Here is a 25,195-nt window from a genome sequence, read left to right as displayed (position 1 = left end):
CAAATTAAAATGTACCATTACACTCAGAGGATCAATATGGAATAAAACATATGCAAAATTTGTAGGAAGTACATGACTGATAACTGTTCTGTCCTGAGCGTTTGTTTCCAGAGCACCCACTTGACCACACCAACAGTTTCTCGCCACCGAGGAGGGGTACTTGTAAAAAGAATAAAATAAAAATCTGAGTTTAACAAAACAGTTTGAATGTAAATATCAAGCTTACCTTTCTTTTTCCATGAAATGTGCTTGTGGGCACGCCAGCCATTTTGAAAAGGTGGGCAAAGCAATTGGCAAGGCCACACCCCCACACATGTGATATAATTTTAAAGGTACTGTTGCCCTCTCTAAGAAACATCAGGAATTAGAGGAGTGGCAAGTAGAGTATGCGAGCTACAAGCAAAAACTAAAATGTGTACTACAGTGTGCAAAAATGAAATACTGGGTCATCAGGGGGTCATGAGGGACATTTATAAAACTAAAAGTCCCACTAACCTTAAAGTGCACTTGAAAAGCCCACACAAGAAGGTTAACCTAGCTTACCTAGAAGACCTCATCAGGGGGAGCACACTCCCCCTCCTTGAAGAGCTCACCCACTCAACCCGCATCCCCAGAAAACAGCTAACCCCAGATAAGGCAGCGTGATGTATCCCGAGACAACAGGACTGGGACATCTAAATAAAGGTGTGAAACAATCGCCTTCAAAAGGTTATCAATTCACTTGAACCAAAATTAGGACCACACGGTGCGGCAAGAGTTAATAGTTATTAGTCTCAACACCCAAGGATAACCAGAAGAGCATGACTGATATGATGGAACTGGGATTTTGTTACACTTAATTTTTGCAAAACACAAACAAAACTAAATTGAAACTAAGGATTTTCAGAAAATAAAAACTAAACTAAACTAGCAAACAATTGGTAAAAACTGATTAAAACTGATGAAAATTGCAAAACTATTACAACCCTGGTCCAGACCAAGATGGTGTTGGACATCTTCGGGGCAGAAAAGGGTTGGTGTGACCAAGGTGTGGTTTGGCTTGTTGTATGTACATTTCAAAATGTTACAGCTCTGGATGGACCAGTTACCAGGGCATGGAAGGATGACAGACTTTATTACATGAGGAGAAGGGACATTTTCGGGATCGAAGATCCTCAGGGATGACAAGGCTGGAGCAACGGTACTCGAGAGAAGAATTTCTGATACTTTCTGAGATATGATGTCACTAACCTTCTCTTTTAATTGTCTAGCTCCAATGAATTGACACATGGGAGTGTGTCAAAAAGGGGGAGTTGAGTTTGAACATCAAACAATGGTGATATGAAAATTTCTATGAGTTTATTTTTGTGTTTAATAAATTAGCTATGGTAAAACTTAAGCTTATAATGTGTTAGACTTAGAAAGGGTTCACTAATTTTTGATTTCTTTTACACACACATAGATTATGATTAGAACAAGTCCTGAACATAATATTTTAAACCAAATTTGAATCATTAGAAGAACAATGGATAACAATATTAGATTATCAAGGCTAGGGAGAGAGGTGTTTTGGTTTTCTGTCTCTTGCAGAGAAAGGAACAGACACCAGACGGGGACCCGGAGATGTGAGGACCCTTCACAGCAGGGACAGATGTAGGGACTGCCGAGACAGCAACTGGGGTCAAGTGTCATGACGTTTGGGCTCCTGGAGAAGATGGATCCCACAAACACAGCAATAACCATGAAGGGGTTGGCGAAAACCGGGAACACCAGACCAACGAGGTTCAAGAGGCTCTTGGCAAAAAGGGGGACACGCCGGTGACCCCAAAATACACAGATCTTTGTTTGAAATCGGGGCAGAATAATCCCCAGAACTGTGCAATGACTAAAGGGTGGTCTAACCCCGGAGGTCGAAGAAAGAAGCTGAGAATCACCCAACTGGAAGACACTGGTAGCTGCAGCAATAAAAATAAAGGTTAAAAGCTCCTTAGACAGAGGTTCTAGTCTAAGTACATTTGAAAGGTATAAGGGGGCATTAAAATGGGAGTGGAAAACTGGAGCACCAAAATAAAGCTGTGGGAGAATTGGGGAGTGATGGGAGTGTCATCTGTAACTGCTGTTATGGTTGTAAATCTAACTTGGGAAAATTCAACACCCTCCAGGATCGCCTCGATGGCGTTTAACCCCACCACTCCTGCCCTTGCGTTGGTGGTGTGAGTTACCCAGTCCATCAGGCGTTGGACGCGGGTGAGGTCGCTCTCTCCGGACAAGGCCGCTGGAGTGGGCAGTGGAATGGAGGCTGCTGCTGGTGGAGAAGATGGCTGAGCGTGTGATGTGGATGGTGAACAGGATGAAACGGTAAGCGGTGAGGTAGATGTCGCGGGGGATGATTCAGCAGGTGACGGCTGGATCACTAGCCGGGCGATAGGCTGAGGTACAGCGACCAGCTGGGCCGCGGGCTGCGCTTTGGCTACCGGCTGGGCAGCTGACCGTATAAACATAGCCCCAGAGTAAACAGTTGAGGTGAGTGACGATGAATTGTCCATATGACTCACCACAGCCGGCTGTTGAGATGTCTGTGGATTTAGCTGCGGTGAGGAACGCTGGCGGCGCGAACGTCGTTTCCGTGTCGGCGTCGGCGTCTCAGGCAGTGAATCCACCAGCTGTCCGAGCTGGTGGGCAGCCTGAGGAGGAGAGTGGAGGTGGAGGGTGGAAAGTAGGAAGTCCAGGACCACCGCATTAAGGGAGTCCACCAGCCAGGGGAATTTAAAAAGCATCTCCTGCAGCCGCCTCTCCACGGCGCGACGCAAACCTTCCGCTGGCTTCTCCCACCACACCTCACATAGGTGGTACACTTCGTCCATAACTTCCCTCCTGAGCCTCTCCTCGGAGACCGCTGGGTCCATTAGAGGCGGGATCATTCTGTCACGGTATGGCATGGCACACCGTGGAAGGAGTGGGGAAGGAGGACCCAGGCGCGGTGCTCTATGTACAAACAGTGTTTATTTACAGAGTGGAACAAAAACAACAATAAATCCCCGTGTTCGCCCAGACTCCCGTGTCGTGTCTCTGCGTTAATAGTTCGTGTCTCTGTGCTCTCCGCTCCCGTGTCAGCACCCCCCGGTGCTCGCTGCTCTTCGTGCCTTCCACGCTCCTCGTGGAGTCTCAAGGAAATGATCCCGCGTCGGTGGGAGCTCCAAGACTCTCCTAAGTAGCTCCCCCGACGAGCCCTGATCAGCGGCAGGTGTGTGGCTTCGGGTGTGGCCAGTCCTTCCGCAGGGCCACACCCCTCAGGCCTGCAGGTGGCTGAGCTCCATCCTCCAAGCATCCCCGCAGACATAAACACACACACTCACATCTACAATCATGGAGGAGAGCAGCAGCAATACCAAAATACATATAATAATAATAATAATAATATAATACATAACCCTGACACCCAAAGATGGTAAAGAAAAAAAGATTAATGTAACTGTAATCCCTATAGACATGGTTACTAGTATTTTCTTGTTTTTTACCTTGTATTATTATTTCCGACACCCCTTGAACACACTTTGATTTTCCGTAGTTCAGTAAATGCAACAAAAGCACGTTGCTGCATTAAGCTAGGCAAAATGGAGCAAGACACCCAAGAGCAATTAACAAGCTACACAGTGAGTCTTTCGGTATAAAATAAGTGTTATAAAGTATTTTTTACAGTCTCTAACTTAAAGTTATGTACTTTTCAGAGGCCTTTATGTGTTTTACTCTCGACCAAAACCAGGCAGAGCGTGTGTTTGTTTCTTGGGAACTCCGGTGAGTTACTAAAAATGATAAGTTAGCAGGAAAATCTATGCTAATTTTACATGTGGTAACAACTGCAACAGTGAAAATTCTGTATAGGGCTTTGGAGCGTGATGTCACGGGGGTGGGCGTGGAAAGGATTTTGGCCCGATCCGCCATTTTGGGGGTCTAAGTAAGGAGCGAAAGCATAGCCATGGTTCGTACTTGCTGTGTGGTCGGCTGCAATGTTCGATCTTATGACCGGCACGGGAATAAAGTTTGGATTGTCTTTTTATGCTTTCCCAACCTGGAAGCAACATGAAGGAGCTCATGTATCGGATATTACCAAACGAAGGCGTCTAGCCTGGATAGCAGCCGTGAGACGAGCTGATATCAAGTTCTGTTACATCTCCAGATATCAGTTGGTGTGCTCAAGACATTTTCATTCCGGTAAGTTCTAAATATGTTCACATCACACTTTATAGCTGAATAATATTATCGTTGGTGGTCTCGGAAGTTATAGAAATTGTGATCAAACATCAAATGGAGTGACTTTGCAGACATATGTGCTATGTAAAGAGTCGCAGGAGGAGACAGGGAGGACACAAATTGGCGTTAATAATTTGCCCGATTATCAATGTGTTAATTTGCATCTACTTTACAATTATGGGCACATAATATGATAACGATATTTTAGCAGTTTACTGATAAATGTATAACATTAATTATGGTGGGGGGTGGAAAATGGCTAGTTCACTCGATGCACTCCAGCTGACTTACTTTGACGACGTACTCAAGAGTTTGGCGGCTTGAAAATAGCCAAATCTTGCACCCAGCCATTTTTAAATTGGATGTGCGCCTCCAGTGACTTGTAATTACGAAACTGGTTCGCAGTGTAAGCGCTTACTCCACAAACAAGATAGGTGAAGATATCGGGGTAGGACAGTGGCGGTAAGTCGTCTGGGTCTTTACTCCACTGCCGTATGTCGTATGGGTCCAGATTTGCGATGCACTCTATTTTTTTCAAATACCGCTGCTTCGCCTCTGGACGCAATCGGTCTCTATACCGTCCGTTTTCTTTTGAGCTGCTTTTAAACATGTTTCTTGTCGTCGTCGCCGTTCCAACAGTGAGTTTGTTTGGATCGTAGACCCCGAAAATGGAGCTGCGCTCCCACAATGCATTGCGGCATGACGTCAACTCCAAAGCCCTATTGTCTAAAAAAAAAAACAAGCTAAAGCCAGTCGGAGTACTTGAATTGTGTGTGAAATGGAGTGTCGTATTTTATTTTATTGTCTATTTGATTGGGCATCTTCACAAATGCGCAAAACTAATGCAGGATGCACTTTTCTTTTAGCCATAAATGTTGTCCAGTGTTTTTTTCTGCACTTTGTCATTTCAGTTATGGGTTGATTCATGTAAATACGTTATGTAAAACTACTTACGTTACAAACATTTCATGATGTGATTACATATGCCTTAAAAAGGGGTATATAAATACAATTGATTGTAATGCTGTAAAGCAGTACAAATGGAATTCATAGAGACAGAACAATGTTAAAACAACAGTGTACTTGATTTTGAAAACTCTATAAGATCTCGTTTTATTTAGAAAAACTGTTAAGAACTGTTTTGTTTATTGCTCTGTACTGTATGTGCAGACTGGTTTTTTGTGATCCTGGATCTGAAGTGGTTCTGGATATGGATGGCGAGCCAGACCCTGTGAAAACTCTTGGCGAATCCAAAAGCAGTGTGGCCAGCTGTTCTGGATGCAGGAGTAGAGCTACAGTCTGAATTACTTCGAATCGCAGGATTTCAAATAAGCAAGAGCAAAAACTGCTTACTTGATACAGATTGTTTCTCTGGGAAACTGTTGAAGTCCCAATATCCTGCTCATCAGGAGTCAGGTCTAAAGAGACTACTCATTTTATTTTATTTTGTTGTTATTTTCGAAAGAGTGCTCTTTTCTGTTGATCTTCTGTTAATTTTCTGTGCTGTATACATTGGGTTATTGCACCATTGTAACATTGTAATAAAGCTGCCGGCTGTTCAACACTCAATTCTCTCAAATTTATTTTACTCCTCTCGAATCTAGTTTATAAGTTTAACCCTACTATACTAAGCAGGTGTTACATAACTAAAACATGATTTCAACAGCACTGCTCAAGAAAGGAACATTTTACACTGACAGCCTAATAAGTACCAGGGAGACTTTCATTTTCCTTCTGTCAATAAAGACAATGTCGATTTGCCTTTATCGCCGTCTGTTTCTGTGTGTCCTCATGAACTGCTTTTTGGTTTCTTTTTGCAAGTTTGATGATTCAAGTTCACCAGTTTGTATTTTTTACCCTTTTGGAGATTTGGATTTTACATTCACTTTTTATTGGTTTTTATTTTATTCAGTTTTGTTTTGTTTTTTTTAAACCATTTGTGTTGCATGTTTGACACTTAATAACTGTGTGTGCTTGTGTTGTATGTTCATGTATTTCCTCCCTAGCGTTGGTCCTAAAACCAGGATTGATCCCACGTCACTGCGTTGTTAGTCAGTTTTCCTCATGGCTGAAGCCTTGGACAGATTCTGCCATCGTGTGTCACTTTGCAGCAGACAGCTGGTGGATTGGACTTTTGGGCATGGTAATCACACACCTAAATTTAAGACAAATTGAATTTGGGACTTGCATACTTCAAGTCAAATTTGTGCTGCAACATCAGTTCTCGTCTCTTTCTGTGTTTACGTTGCTTCAGGCTGGTTTCAGATGTTTGATAATCACATGGTTGGTGCTTTGAACCTGGGTGCCTCCAACACTTCAGCAAAGTCTACCACCTTGGAGACATGAGTGTAACCCAGTTAAAAAAAAAAAGAATAAAATGTGTATAAATATGCAGTTCACAATAATCACAGCTAAATAACACATGCTTAAAAAAAGTTCAAATATATTCTCTGTTGCATGATAACAAATTAACTTCATGGTTAAACTGTTAAAAATGTTAAAGGATGTATTTATTTATCATTATATTAGGTAATGTTTTTAATTTAATTTGTTACAAAACATTTTACTTTGATAGAGCTGGTTTGTTTTTGTTTCCCCCCCAATTAAATTGAACCAGACACAGGTACACGGTGTGGATTTTTGCTGCAGGCTGAGGGAGACGAGATGAGCTAAGGCAGAGTAGTGGCTTCCTGCATTGATACGAAGTAAAAGTTTGTGACTGCAAACGTTTTGGGTTGTTGGTTAGATACCATGGAAACTGTCAGGCATTGTAAAGCAGTGAATGTCGGCCTGAAGTTTGCTGCTCAGTGATAAAGAGAGTAGCCAACTGGCAGAGCGAATAGACTATAAGCAGCTTGTAGCTAACCCTGCTTCAGGATATTTTCTGGGTCTGAAAGCAAATAGCAAAATCCACACTTTGCCCATCTGGAGCTGGACTTGCAAACATATAAAACATTAAACAGTTGTTTTCCCACCTGGTCAACAGGGCTGAACACTGTACTTTACATTTGATCATGAAAAAAGGACAGTGAGATAAAAAATCATTGAAACTTACAAAGATAAGTGTCAGAGGTGCAAATGCACAGTGGCTTACGGAGCAAAGCAGGAAGAAATGAAACTGGATCAAATGTATCACTATTTATAGAGCACTTATTAAAAATACAAGTTCACCTAAAGTATTTTCCTTCAAGTCTCCAAAATCCCAAAAATCAAACCTGATAAAAAAATTTAACACTGGGCAAAACTCAAACGTCTCATTATGTACCGATTAACTCTGCAGTCACCACTAGAGGGCATCATCGCTGTATAACTGAAAAGAAGCTGGACAGAAGCCAGTTACAACCATTTTATTAGCTGAACACGTGTACTGGTCATAGCTGGTAGCTAACTGGGTAAGGGTGTCACGGGTCTGTAGCTCTATCCACCAAGTAAGTTACAGGGCCTTTCTCTGCCTTTCTCAATTCAATTCAATTTCTTTTTTTGTCCCACAAGGGGAAATTAGTTTAGCAGCAGGATAAAAATAAACAGAACAATACTATAAAGTAATAATGACAATAATAGTGATAGAAAGTCCAAGGACAGTTATTTGCCATTAAGGAGACAAGATGCAGTAGGGATAAAAGAGACCTGGAGTCTTTTAGTCCTCCTCCTCGGTACTCTAAAACGGCGGCCGGAAAGCTACAACTCAAACTCACTGTGAAGTAGATGGTTCAAACAATTAATAATAGAATGAGCTTTTCTAAGCACATTTCTATTGTAGATGGCCAAAAGTCTATCTTGCCAGCGCCCTAAAATTTTGCTAGCAGTTTTTATGAGAAGTCCCAACCGATTCTTATTCTTCACCGTCAGGTTACCAAACCAGGCAGCGATACAGACATCACAGATTCGATAAAACTTCTATAAAACAAAGACAGCATCTCAGATGAGACATTAAAAGATCTAATTTTCCAGACCCCTGTCATCAATGAGTGCCCAGTGGAGAAAGTGGAAAGCTTCAAATACCTCGGGGCTTACATCACGCAGGACCTGTCATGGTCCTGTCACATCAACTCCGTGGTGAAAAAGGCCCGTCAGCGTCTCTACCACCTCAGACGCTTGAGAGACTTCCGACTGCCCTCCAAGGTGCTCAGGAACTTTTACTCGTGCACCATAGAGAGCATCCTGGCGGGAAACATCTTAACCTGGTTCGGGAACAGCACCATGCAGGACAGACGAGCTCTACAGAGGGTTGTGCGATCAGCCGAGCGCACCATCCGCTCCGAGCTCCCTGACCTGCACTCAGTCTACAGCAGGCGGTGCTGGACCAAGGCCAGGAAGATCGTGAAGGACCTCAGCCATCCCAACAACAGACTGTTCTCTCTGTTGAGGTCAGGAAAGCGATTCCGCTGCCTGAAGACCAACACAGAGAGACTGAGGAGGAGCTTCTTCCTGCAGGCGATACGGTCTCTCAATCACACCACCACACAGTACTGACCCACACATATGGTTTTTACACACACACTGGACATTCTGGACATTTCTTTTAGACTAGTTGCCACTGAACAACTACACTGCATGGTCATCTAATAAAATCACTCACTTAGTCACAAGTCACTTAAATAAATCACTTTTAAGCATATTTGCACTGCACAAGACACTTAAATATGTGGATTGCACAACCCTGGACATTACATTTCTTACCATTACCATTTATTACTTGCACAGCTGCTCTTACTGTTCTATATTTCTTCATATATTCTTATACATTTTCTATAATTTATATTTTGTGTATTGTGTATTTTGTTGTACAGTTATTTTATTTTAAAATTTAATATTTTATTTTATTCTTTCTTAGTTAAATTTACCCTATTTATTTCCTATCCTATTCATAGTCTTTTGTTTTAGGTCACGAGCAGTTGTCTAAGCATTTCACTGCATATCGTACTGTGTATGACTGTGTATGTGACAAATAAAATTTGAATTTGAATTTAAAAAGAACAGTGTTTGTCATCAGCATGAGATTCAAAACACAGTTTATGGTCAAGTACCACACCTAGATATTTATAACTCTCAACTATCCAATATCAGCACTTTTAATGATAGTAGGTGATGAGTTATAAGAGGACTTCCTAAAATCAATAATCATGTCTTTAGTTTTTGACACATTAAGTGAAAGGAAGGACTCATCACACCAATTCACAAAATCATCTACAACCTGTCCATGGCCTGACTCGTCCCCCACTAGAAGACTGACGATCACTGTGTCATCATCAAACTTCAGGATGTGTCTGTTCGTGAAATTGCTGCAACACTCATTTGTGTACAGAATGAACAGAAGGGGAGAGAGGCAGCAACCCTGGGGTGAACCAGTAGAGGAGGAGAGCACATCAGAAAATACACGATTCACGATTCTCCTTCTTAATTATCTTCTCAAATGTCTTCATCACTAAAGAAGTCAGAGCCACAGGCCTAAAATCATTCAGTACCTTAGGAGAACTGCCCTTAGCAACAGGAACAATGATAGCATGTTTCTAAATCTTAGGTACTGTCTGTAGCTCTAAAGAAAGTGAGAAAATATGGTGAAAATCCCACTCAGCGGATCAGCACAAGTTCTCAGTACCTGTCCACAGATGTTGTCAGGTCCAGGACTCTTACTTTTAGTGTGTCTAAAAAGATTAGCTACCCCCCTCTCATCAATACAAATAGATGGGGGAGTGATAGTCTTTTCCCTCAGTGTGCTGGTCTGCCTAGAACAGTCAAAGTTCTCAAAACGAAGGTAAAAACTGTTAAGACTGTCTGCCAGATGTTTGTCAGAGGTAAACCCCTCTAAGGTAATATTATTTTTACCTTTTGTCTGTAGCCCTGGCATTGTTTTCATACCAAGCCAAGGTCTTTTGAGGTTGTTACTACTGAGTTCTGCCTCAATCTTATTTCTATACCTCATCTTGGCAATCTTTATTCCAGGCCTCACCTCCTTCTTCAATATTCTCACAGTGGGAACGTCTCCCTCCTTAAAAGCAATTTTCTTCTAAGAATCAGATCCTTAATATCTTTAGAGAGCCACGGTTTGTTATTGGGGAAAGTCTTAAGTTCTCTGACTGGAATCACAGAGTCTTTGCAAAAAGAGATGTAGCTACACACCACATCAGTGAGTTCATCCAAATCAGAAATACTGTCTTGGAACAAGGACCAGTCAATGCGATCAATACACCCCTGAAGGGCAACACAACTGTCTTTTGTCCAGACATTAGTCCACTTGACACAGGCCATCTCCCTCCTAATCACAGATCTGTAAGCAGGGAGGAGGTGAATAACATTGTGATCCGAAGAACCTGGTGCAGGTCTGGCCACAGACTTATATGCCCCCTTAATTGGTCCATAACACAAATCCAGCGTTTTGTTATGCCTTGTAGGACAAGTGACATATTGAAAGAAATTGTTCAGTGATTTCTTAAGATTACAATTGTTAAAATCACGAAGAATAAAATTAGGAGCATCCGGAGAGTAGGGATGGGTACCGGTATCCGGTGCCATTATGGCATAAACGGTGGTAACCAGACTGATTTAGGATTTCTCAGCTTTATTTCGGTGCTTTTTCCCCCCCTGAGATGTGATACACTTGAGATTCTAGCCAATCATTTTATGTTTCCAAGGATAGTAGGTGGGCCCAGGCTAAAATGACCAAAGAAAAAGTGGGAAACAGCTGAACATGAGAGGTTTTTGGACAAAGTTTGTGTTTTTTCCATTGTTTAAGCACTGCTTCCAGCCAAGAGTGATACCATTTCTTCACACAAAAACTCAGTAATCCTGTGGTAGAAAAACATTAAATTGTGTGTCATACTGTAAATCACATGATCAAACACATGATTAACCCTCTGTTGTAAAAAAGAAATGTAAATGTTAGCGCTGCGCAGGTGTATACACTCTTTCTCAAAGTGACTTCTGTGAGCAACACAAGGTAATGAATAACACACTGCTGGTAAATTCACAAAGACACAGAAAGTGGCAATTAAAAGGTTAAGTCAGCACAGCCCAAAAGCTCATGCATCCTGTTGCTGTCATCTTTCTGCTCCTGTAAAAAGAAACATACATACATACATCCACCCTTTTGTCACTGGGTGGAGGTGCACTCTTGCATACTGGAGTCAAGTCAGTCAAGCTTTTGTCTGTCCAGTCAGCTTTTACCAATCAGTCAGTCAGTTCCCCATTTTTTAATTTTCACTCATTCATTTACTCATTGATTCTTTCTTTTGCTGATAGTGGAAATTATTGTCACATTTCGTTTCCACCCTCAGCAAAACGACAACATTTTGAAAAGAAAAAGAAGAATTTTAGACTGGATTACCTCGCTGTATCCTTATAGAAAAAGGGACTCGCTTCCTAATTGTCCCAAATAAATGACTTTCTCCTGAGCCCATTCTAATTTTGGAGAAACTCACTTTGCAACCGTTCGCAACAACATGTTGTGTAGTTCTTCCTATTGAAACATTTAGATCTGCTTAGATGACAAAGAATATTGAACAAAACTTTCAGTGCACTGTGAAAGTAACAAAATAAAAAGAATAAAAGAAAAGAAAGGAAAGGAAAGGAAAGGCCTTGTTAAATCATGACACGTGTTCTTCATTTCAGGGGGATAAATCATACCAAACCTAATTGGCAGGCTCAACTTTGTAACATGAGACAAATCATCAGCCAGTTTAATCTCAAACATTCATCCAATCAGCCACACCACACACAACATACAGCATAACCCTGTTGTCTCATCACATAATAAGTTTCTTCTCATGCAGTGTTGGTCAAGTTACTTGAAAAAAGTAATCAGTAACTAATTACCAATTACTTCCCCAAAAAAGTAATCCCGTTACTTTACTGATTACTTATTTTCAAAAGTAATTAATTACACCTGAATAGGTGATAAAGCGATAGCTCTTTCAGCCCAATTCTACTTTTTCTGCATAATCCATCATACAAAATGTAATCAAATGGAAAAGTCTCTTTTTAAAACTTGTTTTATTGGTTTTAATCTTTTAACTTTATGCATCAAGCAAAAATTTAATTATATGCACCATTCTCTGACTGGAAGAAATTTGTTTAACATTTAAACCTATTTTCTACACATTCCAACACATAAAATAAAATATTTTTTGTGATTACACTCACTCTTTCAAATAGATGCAAGTAAAACACAGCAGAAAATAAATAAAGTCAAAGACTAGCAGTCCTGTTGCTCTATTTTCACCTGTAAAGCAGGACTACGGTAGGCGGAGGTTTACCCTGGTGCAGGTGTGCCGCAGCGGTCAGTTGAAGAATCCGCGAGTTTCTCTGTGAGTTTCCCATTACGTCGTTGCACACTCGGTGCTTGCTCGGAAGTTTAGGGGGTTTTTTCGGTGTAAAAAGAAGTTTTCTTCCCACACATAACGGACGCTAATGTTTTTGTCACTTTTTATGGAATCAAACTTAAAGTAAGGTCAGTACTTCCACGCTTTAAACGCTGCACGCTCATACTCTCTCTTGCACTCGATATATGATCCATTGTTGATCTGCACACAGCTGTTGTCACAAAAGTCACACTCGCTTACGTCACTGTCATGAGACATTCTCGCAAAAAAAAAATCACGGTTTTAGTAACGCAGTAACGCAGCGTTCCTACAGGAAAGTAACTGTAATCTAATTACCGTTTTTGCAATAGCAATCCCTTACTTTACTCATTACCGTAAAAAAGTAATCAGATTACAGTAACGCGTTACAAGTAACGCGTTACTGCCCATCTCTGTTCTCATGTTTCAATTTCAATTTCAATTTCAATTTTATTTCTATAGCACATTTAAAAGTCACAGGTACAACAAAGTGCTTCACAGACGAGCCATACTTGCAGATGTAACCAAATGTGTGCCATGTTAAAACTTATTCACCCACCAGAAACTCAACAATCATGCAAAACTCTTCATCAGCATTCTGTTTTCTCCCTATGATACAATCATCTGTCCTCCTATAATATTTAATCCACTAGTCTACGTATCACTTCCATCTTACTGAGTGACTTGGACAAGATGACAAACAGAATCTCATGCTTAAGATGCTGTCTGGTCTTCATGAGTGTCATTGTATGTGTATATGCATGTAGGGTTAGTATGGTTAATGCATTTTCTGCTTGTGTGTGTTTTATATACCTTTCTCATTTTGTGGTCCAAACTCCTTCACAATTTTTCCACTTAAATCAGTTTCCTTTTTTCCCAGGATTGCTAACCCAAATTTTGATTTCCCACACTAAACGACAGCCTTCCTCTGTGTTCTCACCTGCTCCTCTCACTCTTTGCAGTCCAATGGCAAACAGTTCTCTTCAGCTTTGTCCTGTGTCATCCTCACTGTCTCATCTTGCCATTCCACTCCAAAAGTGGCCAATGTCACTCAGACAGTCTCCTCAAAAGTCATCTTCACACACAGTGAAGTTGCAGCTTGCTGGAAACGCATCTCCATCCATCCATGATGATGGGGTTTTCTTACTCTCTGATGCCGTTTGTACACACTGCTGCTGGACCTCTCTCAGGACTCTGATGTTGTCTCTTGGGCTGCTATGAATTGTAGATGTGCTGTGCTTCTGGAACTGCACTCCTTGTCTTCAGGCAGAGGTTAGCTTCCATGGAGCTTGTTTTTTCAGGGTGAGGAACACATGGGAGTTAAGCTGTAAACACCACTCAGCCAAAAGCTCTGCCTCAGTGTTTCCTAATGATGTGAAACCTATAACTTTCTTCCAACTGCTGCATGTGGAAAATTGATCCAGGTCTGCTTTTCACCTGAAAGTGACAAACTAAGACATTTTCATTGTTCTCCTCACTGCTTAAACAACACACATCTCTCTCTCTCTGTTTTTTTTTTGGAACTCTCCTTTCTTAAAAACAGAAAGTGGCATTACAGTTGTTTCAGGCTGAGAAACACCAAACACTTGTCATGTTATCATTCATATTTCGTCCACACAACTATTTTTTTCTTTTTTGTGTCCACTGGGCAGGTGACCTGCAGAATCATGTCTTCCCCAGTTCGAGACCACTTCACTCACATACTTTCACACCTCTCTGTAACTCACACACACCATGACGTCAGACACAATCACCTGCTTTTCGACAAAACTAAAACATGATGCTGATGTTACAAAAGTCTCACACACATGAATCAGGATGCAGAAAAGCTGTTGCCCATATGGGGTGCCAGGAAGAAACTAAACTCATGGATAGCTGCATGCTTGAGATATCATAGCTCTGTTTCCCTCCCCTCTGATAAGGTCAACCAGCTCCTGCTCTGAACATGTGTAGCTTGCTCATCAGCTTAAAAGCGACTGCATACAAAATGACAATCAGACTCACTCACGCAGACCACGTCTGGCCCGCACACGCACACAAAATAGACACATATGAGCTGTCACCACTTTCAAGTACAAAGTTGTTATGAAGTCTGTCACAATCCCCCCTTTTTTCCCCTTTATTTATTTATCCTTCTTATTTCATTGTACTGTATATTGTTACTCTTATTTGCCTTGTATGTCTACTGTACAAACTGAACTGGAATGACTGACTGTTTGCTTTATAATTTCAAATAAAGTTTGAGGAAAAAAAGAAAAAAAAAAGAGTGACTGACTCCAGGTGAATATCGCCAACAACAATAAAAATAAGGTGTAGAAGATCTCCATCTCGGCAAAAACCTCATAAAAAGTTAAAACCACAGTTAGGAACAGAATTAAAACAAAGTTAAAAACAAAAAGAAAACGCCAGTAAACACCTGCTGCAGGTCGCCACAAGAGCAGCACCCCCTTCTGGAGGACTAATATTTCACTGAAAAATATCTGATATGCATATCAACATAATTATGGATGATTATAAAAAACACACACATTATAAAGAAAATACATCAAAAGACAGATTGTATTATATTTATGTATCAAATATGACAAAATGCAGACTTTACAGAAGTAAAATTATCTCTAGTTTAACCCTTTAAGACCTACCCCAAGTCCGCCAGAGCTTATATTATATTTTTACATGCTGTAGTGCCATTTTTGGGAGCATTTCAAGTTGCTATACATCAATACAACTGTTATAGCCCAAATTTTCATAATATGCATGCATTAAGGGCATAGTAATTACATAAATTGCAAAAAGTGCAATAAAACTGTAAAAGTTAAACGTAAAGCTGTTATAGAAGTTAATGCTTCCTTTGTGTTTGTAAGCTACTAAAATCAGCCAAAGCACTTATAAACATGATGACAGTCATGGCTGTATAAATGATCCACGTTCCACGGTTACTTCAGCTGTGCATTATTTTTAGCTCAACTTACAAAATCAACTTATACATGAAACTTTTGTATATATATTTTTCAGTGACAATTCTTTGATTCACATACTAATGGTCTCATTTGTAATGAATGTGTTAGTCAGGTATGTTTACAGATTTGTGTCTTTGGTAGAAAACTGAGTTTGACTGAGCTGATCTTAAGCTGTCTATGATGGGAAATTCATGTGGATGTAAGATGAGGTCCTCTTCTGCTCCTTTAGTTCCTTTCACTTCAGCCATCTCTCCTTCATGTACACAAACACTGAGAATGGAGTAAACCAGCTCAGTGTTTTCCCGTCTGCTCGAGCTCTGCCTCCTGCTGGCCTGAGGAGACGTGATAGTGCATAGATCAGACTGACTTCATCACATACTGAGGGCTTCATTGTCAAACGAAGACTCAAAAATACTCAGCAAAACAACTATTAGAACAGAACCCAACTTGTGTTTAAGTTAGAGTTACAGTTATATATTTAACACCCAAACACTTTATTCTTACTTTAATTGATTGACATCCTTATGAAATTCATATGGAAAGTAAGAAAATTATGAGTCTTTTGAAAATCTCAAACTCATCAGAACAATCTGTCCACTTCAGACAGCGTCTCCCTGCCCTCCAGCTTTGGCATCTGATTCACCACCCGTATACCTAGTTCAACCTTCCACATCTGGAAGCCCACTCTGGTGAGTTAGGGAAGAGTCAAAGGTTTCTACTACATTGTCATCCGGTCACCAAACCCAATTACTGAATAAGGAGTGTAATTATTCTAACTTTGAGGAAGAATCGTCCCCTAGTGTTTGATCATTCCCTTATCCCCGATGACACTTCTGATAGGTTGCTAAGTTTGAGACAAGGCCAGTGGAGCACTGATGATTGTGCTGAAGACACATCATGAGGTTTGTTTTGCACAGTTTAGATGATCAAGTGAAGAATGAGGTAGCATCAAGTGATGACACAGAAACATTTGAAACATTGGTTTCTCTGCCTATCAAGACAGACAACTGCCTGCAGAAAAGAAGAGTAGGTGAGAACTCCAGATCCCAGCTTTCCTTGAAGACGGGAAGTGGCATCACCACAAAGTGTCAAATCGTGGTGTGTGGAGAGAAGGAAGAGAGGACCTTCACTCGCAAGCTGGTGAAGGATGGTCTTTATTGTGGAGACAGGATGAACAGAACAGGATAGAGACTGACTGAATGACTGAACTGAACCAGAAACACACAAATCGATGATGACAAGACAGAAAAGGAGAAAACTAAGGACTTAAATACACAGGAGTGATGATGATGATAAGAGACAGGTCAGAACACAGCTACAACCAAATCTGACTAATAACACACAAGAAGTAGAACTAAACGCAATGCATGGAGACAGATGACTAACACAATAAATCAGGAAACATGAACATAGAGAAAATAAACAGAACATGTCCATTTACTTCTCTGATACACTGTGGCATGTGACAAGATTTACATATCACCCAGGTAGGGGGGGTGACATGTTTTTCTTGGTATCATTCATGGCATCCTAATGAATATAGTCTTTGAATGTGGCCATCAATTTACATCACAGGTATGGAAAGTTTTCTCTTCAGCCTTAGGAGCACGACTGAATTTATCTTCAGGTTTTTACCCCAAATCGAAATTAGATGAAAGAATATATGGATTAACGACTTATCTGTAAATCCTTGCAAAGTAATCCTGTGTAAGGGACTGAACATAATCCCTGTAAAAATTACTCAAGTTTACCATGAAGCATTCTGGGTTGTTTTGATGCAATAAACTCATCTTTAACCTTTGTGGAGTGTCTGCTCTGAGGTGAGGTCACATCCATCCTGTATTCAAATAATGGGTTAAAAACAGTGAGTACACAGCTTTCCCAGGTGTGTCCTGCCAGGTAAAGTCTATCAAGGGTTTTACCAAAAATAACCACTAACTGTCAGTGTGACAGAGGGAACACTGGATGTTATAGATGACCTACCTGAGCAGGTGAAATCGAGGATGTTGAGAGAATAAACTGATGTTACACACTCCCTTACAGCACAGAAAGACTGGACACACTCAGGTTTGATCCTTGTTGGAAGTCTGGCTAAGGACTTTGTTATCATTCTCAAAGAAACAGCAGAACCACAGCCCAGATGTTCACAGATAACAGCTGCCTCCTTCAGGCTCCAGTTGGGGACAAAGACTGGTTTCCAATCTCCCAGTTTCACTTCCAGTATACCTGCACAGGGACTGACTCCTCCCATCAACCTGACAGACTCTAACAGAAAGCAGAGAGTCATCAGTAAAAGAATAAAGTGAGTTTGAACCACAAAAAGCTGCAGCTCCTCTTCTACCTGAGCAGGTGAGTCCAACAGCTTTGCCAGGTGAGCAGCTGTTTCTAGCTGAGCCTGAGCTTCTACAGTCCAGGAGAGCAGACTCATGGCCTCCACACTGGTACTCTTTGCTCCACACTGGAGCCTCCACTTCTCCATAGAGCGCCCCCTGGAGGACCGAAGGAGGCCCACAGCCGAGCTCCCTACAGACCACCTCTGCATCCTGCTGGTCAAAGTCAGCTTCACACACTGAGGACCAGCTCTGGTTAGACTTCACCTCCAGTCTGCCTGAACACAGACTGGAACCATTCAGCAGCCTGACAGAGTCTGGAGACATCAGAGAAGATCAAACAGAGAGATCAGAGACAGCAGACACACAAGAAAAAGATGGCAGCAAACAACTATTCACTGATTCAAACTCAGCACAACTGTAACATGACTTCATCATTAACAACAGAACTCATCTTTCTAACAGGAGACATGTTAGTATCACATTTACATTTTATACAGTGGACAGGCTCTCACTGATTTCTGATGTTTTACAAATGATGGCAAAACAGCTGCAGTTCTTTGTTGTGCTCTTCTGATACTCAACAATTATTGCTCTACACATACAACCTATATAAAAATCTTCTATTTAAAAAAATGTTCTAATGATTTTAGAGAGACAGGATGGAAAAGTAGGCCAATTCACTTCCATTGCTGAGGCAGATTATCTATGGTTGTAAGGTCTTCAGTGACAGATGCAGCAGTCACTCCTGAAAAGACTGTGATAATCAGATGTAAAGTGAACGGAAGAAGGAGTCCTATTGATTGGTTAGCTTTGGTGCCCAAGGGGAGCTGGGAGAATCACTGGGGCAAGCTAAGGGTAGATTTAGTGACTAAAGAATCAAAAACCTAGGTGTGGTTAAAGGAACAAAAATTTTGGTCAGGCTGAAAAAGATCCTGGAGAGTTGGGTCCATCTAAGGAGAGCATGCCACTTTTCTGTATACAATCTAAAGAGTGAGGAGTTGGCACTTAGGAATACTTTGAGGATATCGCAAATCTCACTGACATACCTTCTGTAAATGGAAGCATAGTCTGGAGACAAGGGTACAACTCACTTTAGCTGCTGTGTGCTGCAAGCTGTTACTGTGCCATACATGATGTCATAAATATTTTTGCCTGATTGGCTTACCTGAACAGGTGAGATCTAGGACAAAAAAAGACAAACTTGAAGAGACACAATCCCTAAGAGCAGATCCAGACTGAACACAATCAGGTTTGAGCTGCCACACCAATGTCAGTGACTTCTGTCGCTGTTCTACTGAAACAGCAGAGCCACAATCCAGATGTTCACACACAACAACTGCTGCCTTCAGTGTCCAGTCAGATTCTTCCACTGGTCTCCACTCTCCGAGGTGTTTCACCTCCACCGTACCTGCACAGAGATTAGCTCCTCCCACCAACCTGACATCATCCGGCTCTGAACAGAAAGCAGAGAGTCATCAGTAAAGAAGTGAATTTACTTCTGAACAGATTAATTGAACTTTCATTCTTTATTCTCTCTGATTTCATCCTTTTACCTGTAGCATTGTGTTTTTCTTCAGCCTGGAGTCCTGAGTAGGAAACCAAAGAAGAAAAAACCCACATATTTAAGGCAAAACATTGATTGGAGCTCAGCAGAGGACAGAACAAAATCTCAGACCGGTTTTTGAGGAATTTGCTATCAGCTCACATATTATCAAATTCACCATGAGTCGTTTTATCAGTCTGCTTTCAGAGACATGAACATGTGAAAAAACAGACCAGAGAGTGCTTTACACAGGCCAACAAGTGAATTTAATATAAAAGTAGACCTGTCCCTTGACCTGATCCAGTTCTCCACAGAGCTTTTGTGAATCACTCTTTATCTGACACCTCAATCAGGACCAATCTGTCTTTGGAGACTCTATCAAAAGCCCAGGAATATATCACTGGGACACCCCTACCATTCAACAATGGTAATGTGGCAATCCATAGAGGGGTATTGTCACTATTATTACTATCATCAGTATTAGTATTAGTAGAACCAGTTGTTAATATCAGCTCTTTAACATTGGGAATCCTATGTGGTTGATAAATTGTTAGTTACATTCAAAGGAGATAAATTAAACTCATGCCTTGTTATTTTTACTCAAGTTTCCTATTGGCTTAAAAATTAAAGTTATGTTTGTATAATTACTCTTACTTCTAATTGAATGTTCAATACAACAATGATCAGCTCAGAGAATGTGTCACTGTTGTTCTTACCTGAGCAGGTTACTTTCAGGACATTGGATGAATAACCTGATTTTGCACATTCCCACAAAGCGGATCCAGGTTTGACACAGTCAGGTCTGATTAACCACACATTTTTTTCTGTAGAGTCTTCAGATTGGGCAGAAACAGCAGAACCACAGCCCAGATGTTCACAAACAACAGCTGCTGCCTTCAGGTTCCAATGACGGATAAAAACTGGTTTCCAGTCCCCCAAATATTTCAATTCCAGTATACCTTCACAGTGACTGTCTCCTCCCACCAACCTGATACGATCAGGCTCTAACAGAAAGCAGAGAGTCATCAGTAAAAGAATAAAGTGAGTTTGAACCACATCAAAGCTGCAGCTCCTCTTCTACCTGAGCAGGTGAGTCCAACAGCTTTGCCAGGTGAGCAGCTGTTTCTAGCTGAGCCTGAGCTTCTACAGTCCAGGAGAGCAGACTCATGGCCTCCACACTGGAACTCTTTGCTCCACACTGGAGCCTCCACTTCTCCATAGAGCGCCCCCTGGAGGACCGAAGGAGGCCCACAGCCGAGCTCCCTACAGACCACCTCTGCATCCTGCTGGTCAAAGTCAGCTTCACACACTGAGGACCAGCTCTGGTTAGACTTCACCTCCAGTCTGCCTGAACACAGACTGGAACCATTCAGCAGCCTGACAGAGTCTGGAGAAATAATATTAAATACTTTTTTAAAAAGGAGGACTTTGTGTTCTTTGAAAAGGTGAACAAAAACAGCATACTATAAGGGGAAAAAAACCTTGCCAGATTGTCTTTTACTTTTTGCTGTTAAGCCTTCCTGTAATGTCTTGTGTTTATTCTTTGTTTTTCCATTTTTACAACCTTACTGGATTATTTAGAATATTCTCTTTCACATACCTTTGCTGGACTTCGCTACCTGCCTTCATATGTAAGCACAATTAGCACTCTGACAAAGTACCAAAACAGTGACAGGACTAGTCATACAAGGTGAGGGAAAATTATGAATCACAGAAACAGCAGAGTAAGGAAACACGTCTCAAATTAATCAAGACAATCACACAAAGGACGTAAAACTCAAGACAGTACACGATAGACATAAACTCAGTCAAACAGGACTAGAGACCAGTTGACCACCACCTCACAAACTCTGCACCATTGGGAAAAATGTGTATTTCCTAAGTGACTGGAATGTGGTTGCTGGATGTGGTGATTGCACTGGTTACCCACAGATTTTAGTAGTCATGCATAGTTTGTATGAAATACACCAATTTTTTGGAGCTACTGTCTGTATTGTAGTAAAAGTAATAAAAAAATCAGCACAAACATGAGATGGAGAATGTTCATCTTCAAAGTAAAAGTTGTCTTATGATTGCGAGCATGATTGTAACAAATATACACACCGGTTTTGTTTATGCAAAGAATTCATCCTCAAAAAATGCAAAACAAAAAGTTAACTTACTGAAAGTTAAGTTTGGCTCAACAAAGCTCTGACTCTGAGCCTGGCAAGAGTCTAAAAAAACCAAACCTACAACAAAAACTATTTTTCAGGCCAAACGAAGGTCTTAAAATGAGTGAAATGTAATTAGGCGTCATACACAGTAAGGATGTAACAGTATTAACTATACAACCAACGTCTGCTGGAGTAGAGTTTAGGTAACTACTCTGCATTTTATTGTCACATGACATCGTAAAAAATGACAGTTAAGGGATGACTTCTTTAAAATTTGCTACAGCACCTAAGTTAAAATCAGAGTTGTAAATCTGTCACCCAAATCCTGCCCCGACTAGAGACTGTAAATAACTCTTTGTACGAGCTCCTCACTTAGTAAGCAAATACTATTTCAGGTGTGTATCACTTATTTCTCTTTACTAAATAGTTCAACTTATTATTCAGTAAGCACTTTTGTGCTCTGAACTTATTTTTTTAACTGGGCTTACTTTGGCAGGTGAGATGCTGAATATAGAAAAAGAGATTCAGTCTTGCACACTCTCTCACAGCAGATCCAGAATGAACACAGTCAGGAGTGATTCTCCACATAGATCTGAGTGAGACCACCTTCCTCTGGCCTACAGAAACAGCAGATCCACAGTCCAAGTGTTGGCAAACAGCAGCTGCCTCCTTCAGGGACCAGTCTGAGGAACCTACTGATCTCCACCCTCCTTGTTTCACCTCCACTGTACCTTTACAGTGATTGGCTCCTCCCACCAGCCTGAAAGGCTCTAAAAGAAAGCAGAGAGTCATCAGTAAAAGAATAAAGTGAATTTGAACCACATCAAAGCTGCAGCTCCTCTTCTACCTGAGCAGGTGAGTCCAACAGCTTTGCCAGCTGAGCAGCTGTTTCTAGCTGAGCCTGAGCTTCTACAGTCCAGGAGAGCAGACTCATGGCCTCCACACTGGTACTCTTTGCTCCACGCTGGAGCCTCCACTTCTCCATACAGCGCCCCCTGGAGGACCGAAGGAGGCCCACAGCCGAGCTCCCTACAGACCACCTCTGCATCCTGCTGGTCAAAGTCAGCTTCACACACTGAGGACCAGCTCTGGTCAGACTTCACCTCCAGTCTGCCTGAACACAGACTGGAACCATTCAGCAGCCTGACAGAGTCTGGAGACGTCAGAGAAGATCAAACAGAGAGATCAGAGACAGCAGACACACAAGAAAAAGATGGCAGCAAACAACTATTCACTGATTCAACCTCAGCACAACTCAACATGACTTCATCATTAACAACAGAACACATCTTTATAACATCACACACTGGACACTTTTTAGCATAATAATAATAATAATAAATTTTATTTACGAGCGCCTTTCAAGTCACCCAAGGACACTTTACAATAAGAAGACACATAGTAAAACAATGGCAAGATAAGAACAATAAAACAAAAGCACATGATAAAATTAACAAACAGTGGATTCACAGTCAATATGCAGATTTGAATCAAGGACAGTGCGTAGACAATTATTATAAGATAACAACAAATCATCAGGAGTAGAATAGAAGTCCGGAATCTGAACATTGTCCAAACTGGTAGTGAGAATGTCCATATCAATGTTCTTGATGTTGCGGAACGAGATGAGACGGGTTGGCTTGGTAGAAGAGCAGCAGAGAGTGAGGTTAAATGAAAGGAGGAAGTGGTCATTTATGGGGATTTCAGTAGCAGAAAGATTCGAGGGAGTAAGACCAGAACAGCAGACCAAGTCCAGGGTGTGGCCTTTAGAGTGAGTGGGAAAGTCAATAAATTGTTTAAATTCAGAGCCTTCCAAACAGGAAGAAAGGTCTCTGGTGAGCAGAAGGTCATTATTGTCCATGTGAATATTGAAATCTCCCACCAAGATCACATTTGGGGAGAGAGATGAAAGATGGGTTAGTAGATTAGCAAAGTCACTGAGGAAGACAGGGTTAGGTTTGGGGGGGCAGTATACAGTAGCTATGATGGTGGGAATGTGATGACATTTACATTTAACACTGGAGCAGCTCTCACTGATTTTTGAAGATGTTCAAAATGACGCCACATCATTACGACCTGCAGATGTCTCTATTATGTTCCTTCCTTCTCAGCAATAATTTCAACAATTTCCATCTTTTGCATTTCTATGAAAAGATTAATAATTCAAAATAAATAATTTTAGAACAAACTCCCAAAAATCTTAATCTAAATCTAAAAAAAATCTAACTGGATCACTACATTAAGGAAGTGCCCAGAGTGAAGGAGGTTGTCTGTGTGTGGAGATACTGATGAACTCTGGTTGGACAGAATTTGTGTCTCAGATTTGTGTCCAGGTGTTCTTTGGTGTCTTTTTATGAAGCTAACCAACAAGTTTCATTAAGCTAAAAGAGGAGTTCTCCTGGGCTGGCTGGTAGTTAGCTCAGAGGAACTCTGAAGCTCTGTTCTTCATGGCTTCTGGGCAGTCTGCTGCTAGTCTATCTAGTGTGTGTGTGTAAATCAGGTACATTACTACCAATCATTGACTCACCTGAGCAAGTGAAATCCACTATAGAGGAGGAGGATCCTGATATTACACACTCTCCCAGAGCAGCTCCAGACTGAGCACAGTCAGAATTGATCATCCACACAGATCTGCCTGCAGACTCTTTTCTCTCTTCTACAGAAACAGCAGAGCCACAGTCCAGATGTTCGCAGAATATAGCTGATGTCTTTAATGTCCAGTCAGACATGTCTATGGGTCTCCACTCTCCCAGATGTTTTATCTCAAGTGTTCCTGCACAGCGACTGGCTCCTCTCACCAGCCTGGCAAACTCTGAATAGATGGCAGAAAATCATCAGTACAGACGTGAATTTAATTTTCAAAAGGATGAAGTCAAACTGCCCTGCTTATTTTGCTTCTGTGGCTGTTTACTTCTTTTTAGGATGATTGCCTGTTGAGTCATGTTTTTCTTCAGCCTGGACTCCTGAGGAGAAAGTTAGACAAGAAATATCAGTCACACTCAGCTGTGGACAGAGCAAACTGCATTCCAGCTGTATACAGTGCGAGCAGGAAGCCTCTTCCCTTTCCTGAATGAGGTTGACTGCTTAGCATGAGACAGCAGTGTGTGCTACAATTTTTTCATTCTGATAAACACACTTTATCTGACATATTACTGAACATGAACCCATGTGATGCTGCTGAATAAGGGGCTCTGAAGTGAATACAAATTCCTTTGATATGAACTGTGCGTTTGGGTGATGCAGATGTGTAGGCCAGTCCTACCTGAGCTCCACAGCAGCACCACCAGCAGCAGCAGTGGATCCATGTCCAGGCAGGCGTCTCTCTGATGATACTCAGTGTTTAACCACACTGAGAGGCGGAGCTTCACTGGGATCTGATCTGATTTTTAAAAAATTGGTTTAGTGTCACATGATCAGTTTTTCCTGTGTGTCAGGACTGAATGAAAGTTCACCTCATGAAAAGTTCATCATTTAAAAGTAGAATGGGAGGGAGAGCCTTCAGTTTTCAGGCCCCTCTTCTGTGGAACCAACTTCTGGTTTGGATTCAGGAGACAGACACTATCTCTACTTTTAAGATTAGGCTTAAAACTTTCCTTTTTGCTAGAGCATACAGGGAGTGCAGAATTATTAGGCAAGTTGT

General features: G+C 41.3%; 2 protein-coding genes across 2 annotated transcripts in view; both read right to left on the bottom strand.

Annotated features, from left to right (window-relative positions):
• The window catches only part of LOC146628517 (uncharacterized), a 171,512-nt gene extending 169,005 nt beyond the window's left edge, over positions 1-2,507 (bottom strand). Inside the window, exon 1 of the mRNA XM_085359587.1 lies at positions 2,133-2,507. Within this exon, the coding sequence (XP_085215713.1) occupies positions 2,133-2,480 (348 nt within the window). The 5' untranslated portion in view covers positions 2,481-2,507. The remainder of the gene's footprint in view (positions 1-2,132) is intronic.
• Positions 2,508-15,817: 13,310 nt separating this feature from the next.
• LOC146628516 (scavenger receptor cysteine-rich type 1 protein M130-like) lies at positions 15,818-24,860 on the bottom strand. The gene is made up of 11 exons (XM_085359582.1): positions 24,818-24,860; positions 24,486-24,518; positions 24,083-24,367; positions 22,403-22,708; positions 22,044-22,325; positions 20,484-20,789; positions 20,119-20,406; positions 19,025-19,312; positions 17,868-18,173; positions 17,510-17,791; positions 15,818-15,858 (listed from the first exon to the last, which is right to left on the bottom strand). Exons 1-11 carry the CDS (start codon positions 24,858-24,860, stop codon positions 15,818-15,820), a joined length of 2,460 nt encoding a protein of 819 aa, XP_085215708.1.
• Positions 24,861-25,195: the final 335 nt, after the last annotated feature.

The sequence above is a fragment of the Diplotaxodon limnothrissa genome, linkage group LG7 (genome assembly GCF_057381915.1).
Source record: "Diplotaxodon limnothrissa isolate DT_005_m linkage group LG7, D_limnothrissa_male_GT1.1, whole genome shotgun sequence".
In the NCBI taxonomy this organism is placed as follows: Eukaryota; Metazoa; Chordata; class Actinopteri; order Cichliformes; family Cichlidae; genus Diplotaxodon; species Diplotaxodon limnothrissa.
Note: the sequence above shows the minus strand (reverse complement) of the source record. Positions and strands in the feature narration are given on the sequence as shown.

Bases quoted from the DNA above. Each gene is read 5' to 3' on its own strand.
- LOC146628516 (XM_085359582.1), bottom strand. From the start codon at position 24,860: ATGGATCCACTGCTGCTGCTGGTGGTGCTGCTGTGGAGCTCAG. The intron at 22,326-22,402 runs GTAGAAGAGGAG...GCTTTCTTTTAG, and splicing joins TGTTGGACTCACCTGCTCAG to AGCCTTTCAGGCTGGTGGGA. The intron at 18,174-19,024 runs GTAAGCCAATCA...TGATGTCTCCAG, and splicing joins CCTAGATCTCACCTGTTCAG to ACTCTGTCAGGCTGCTGAAT.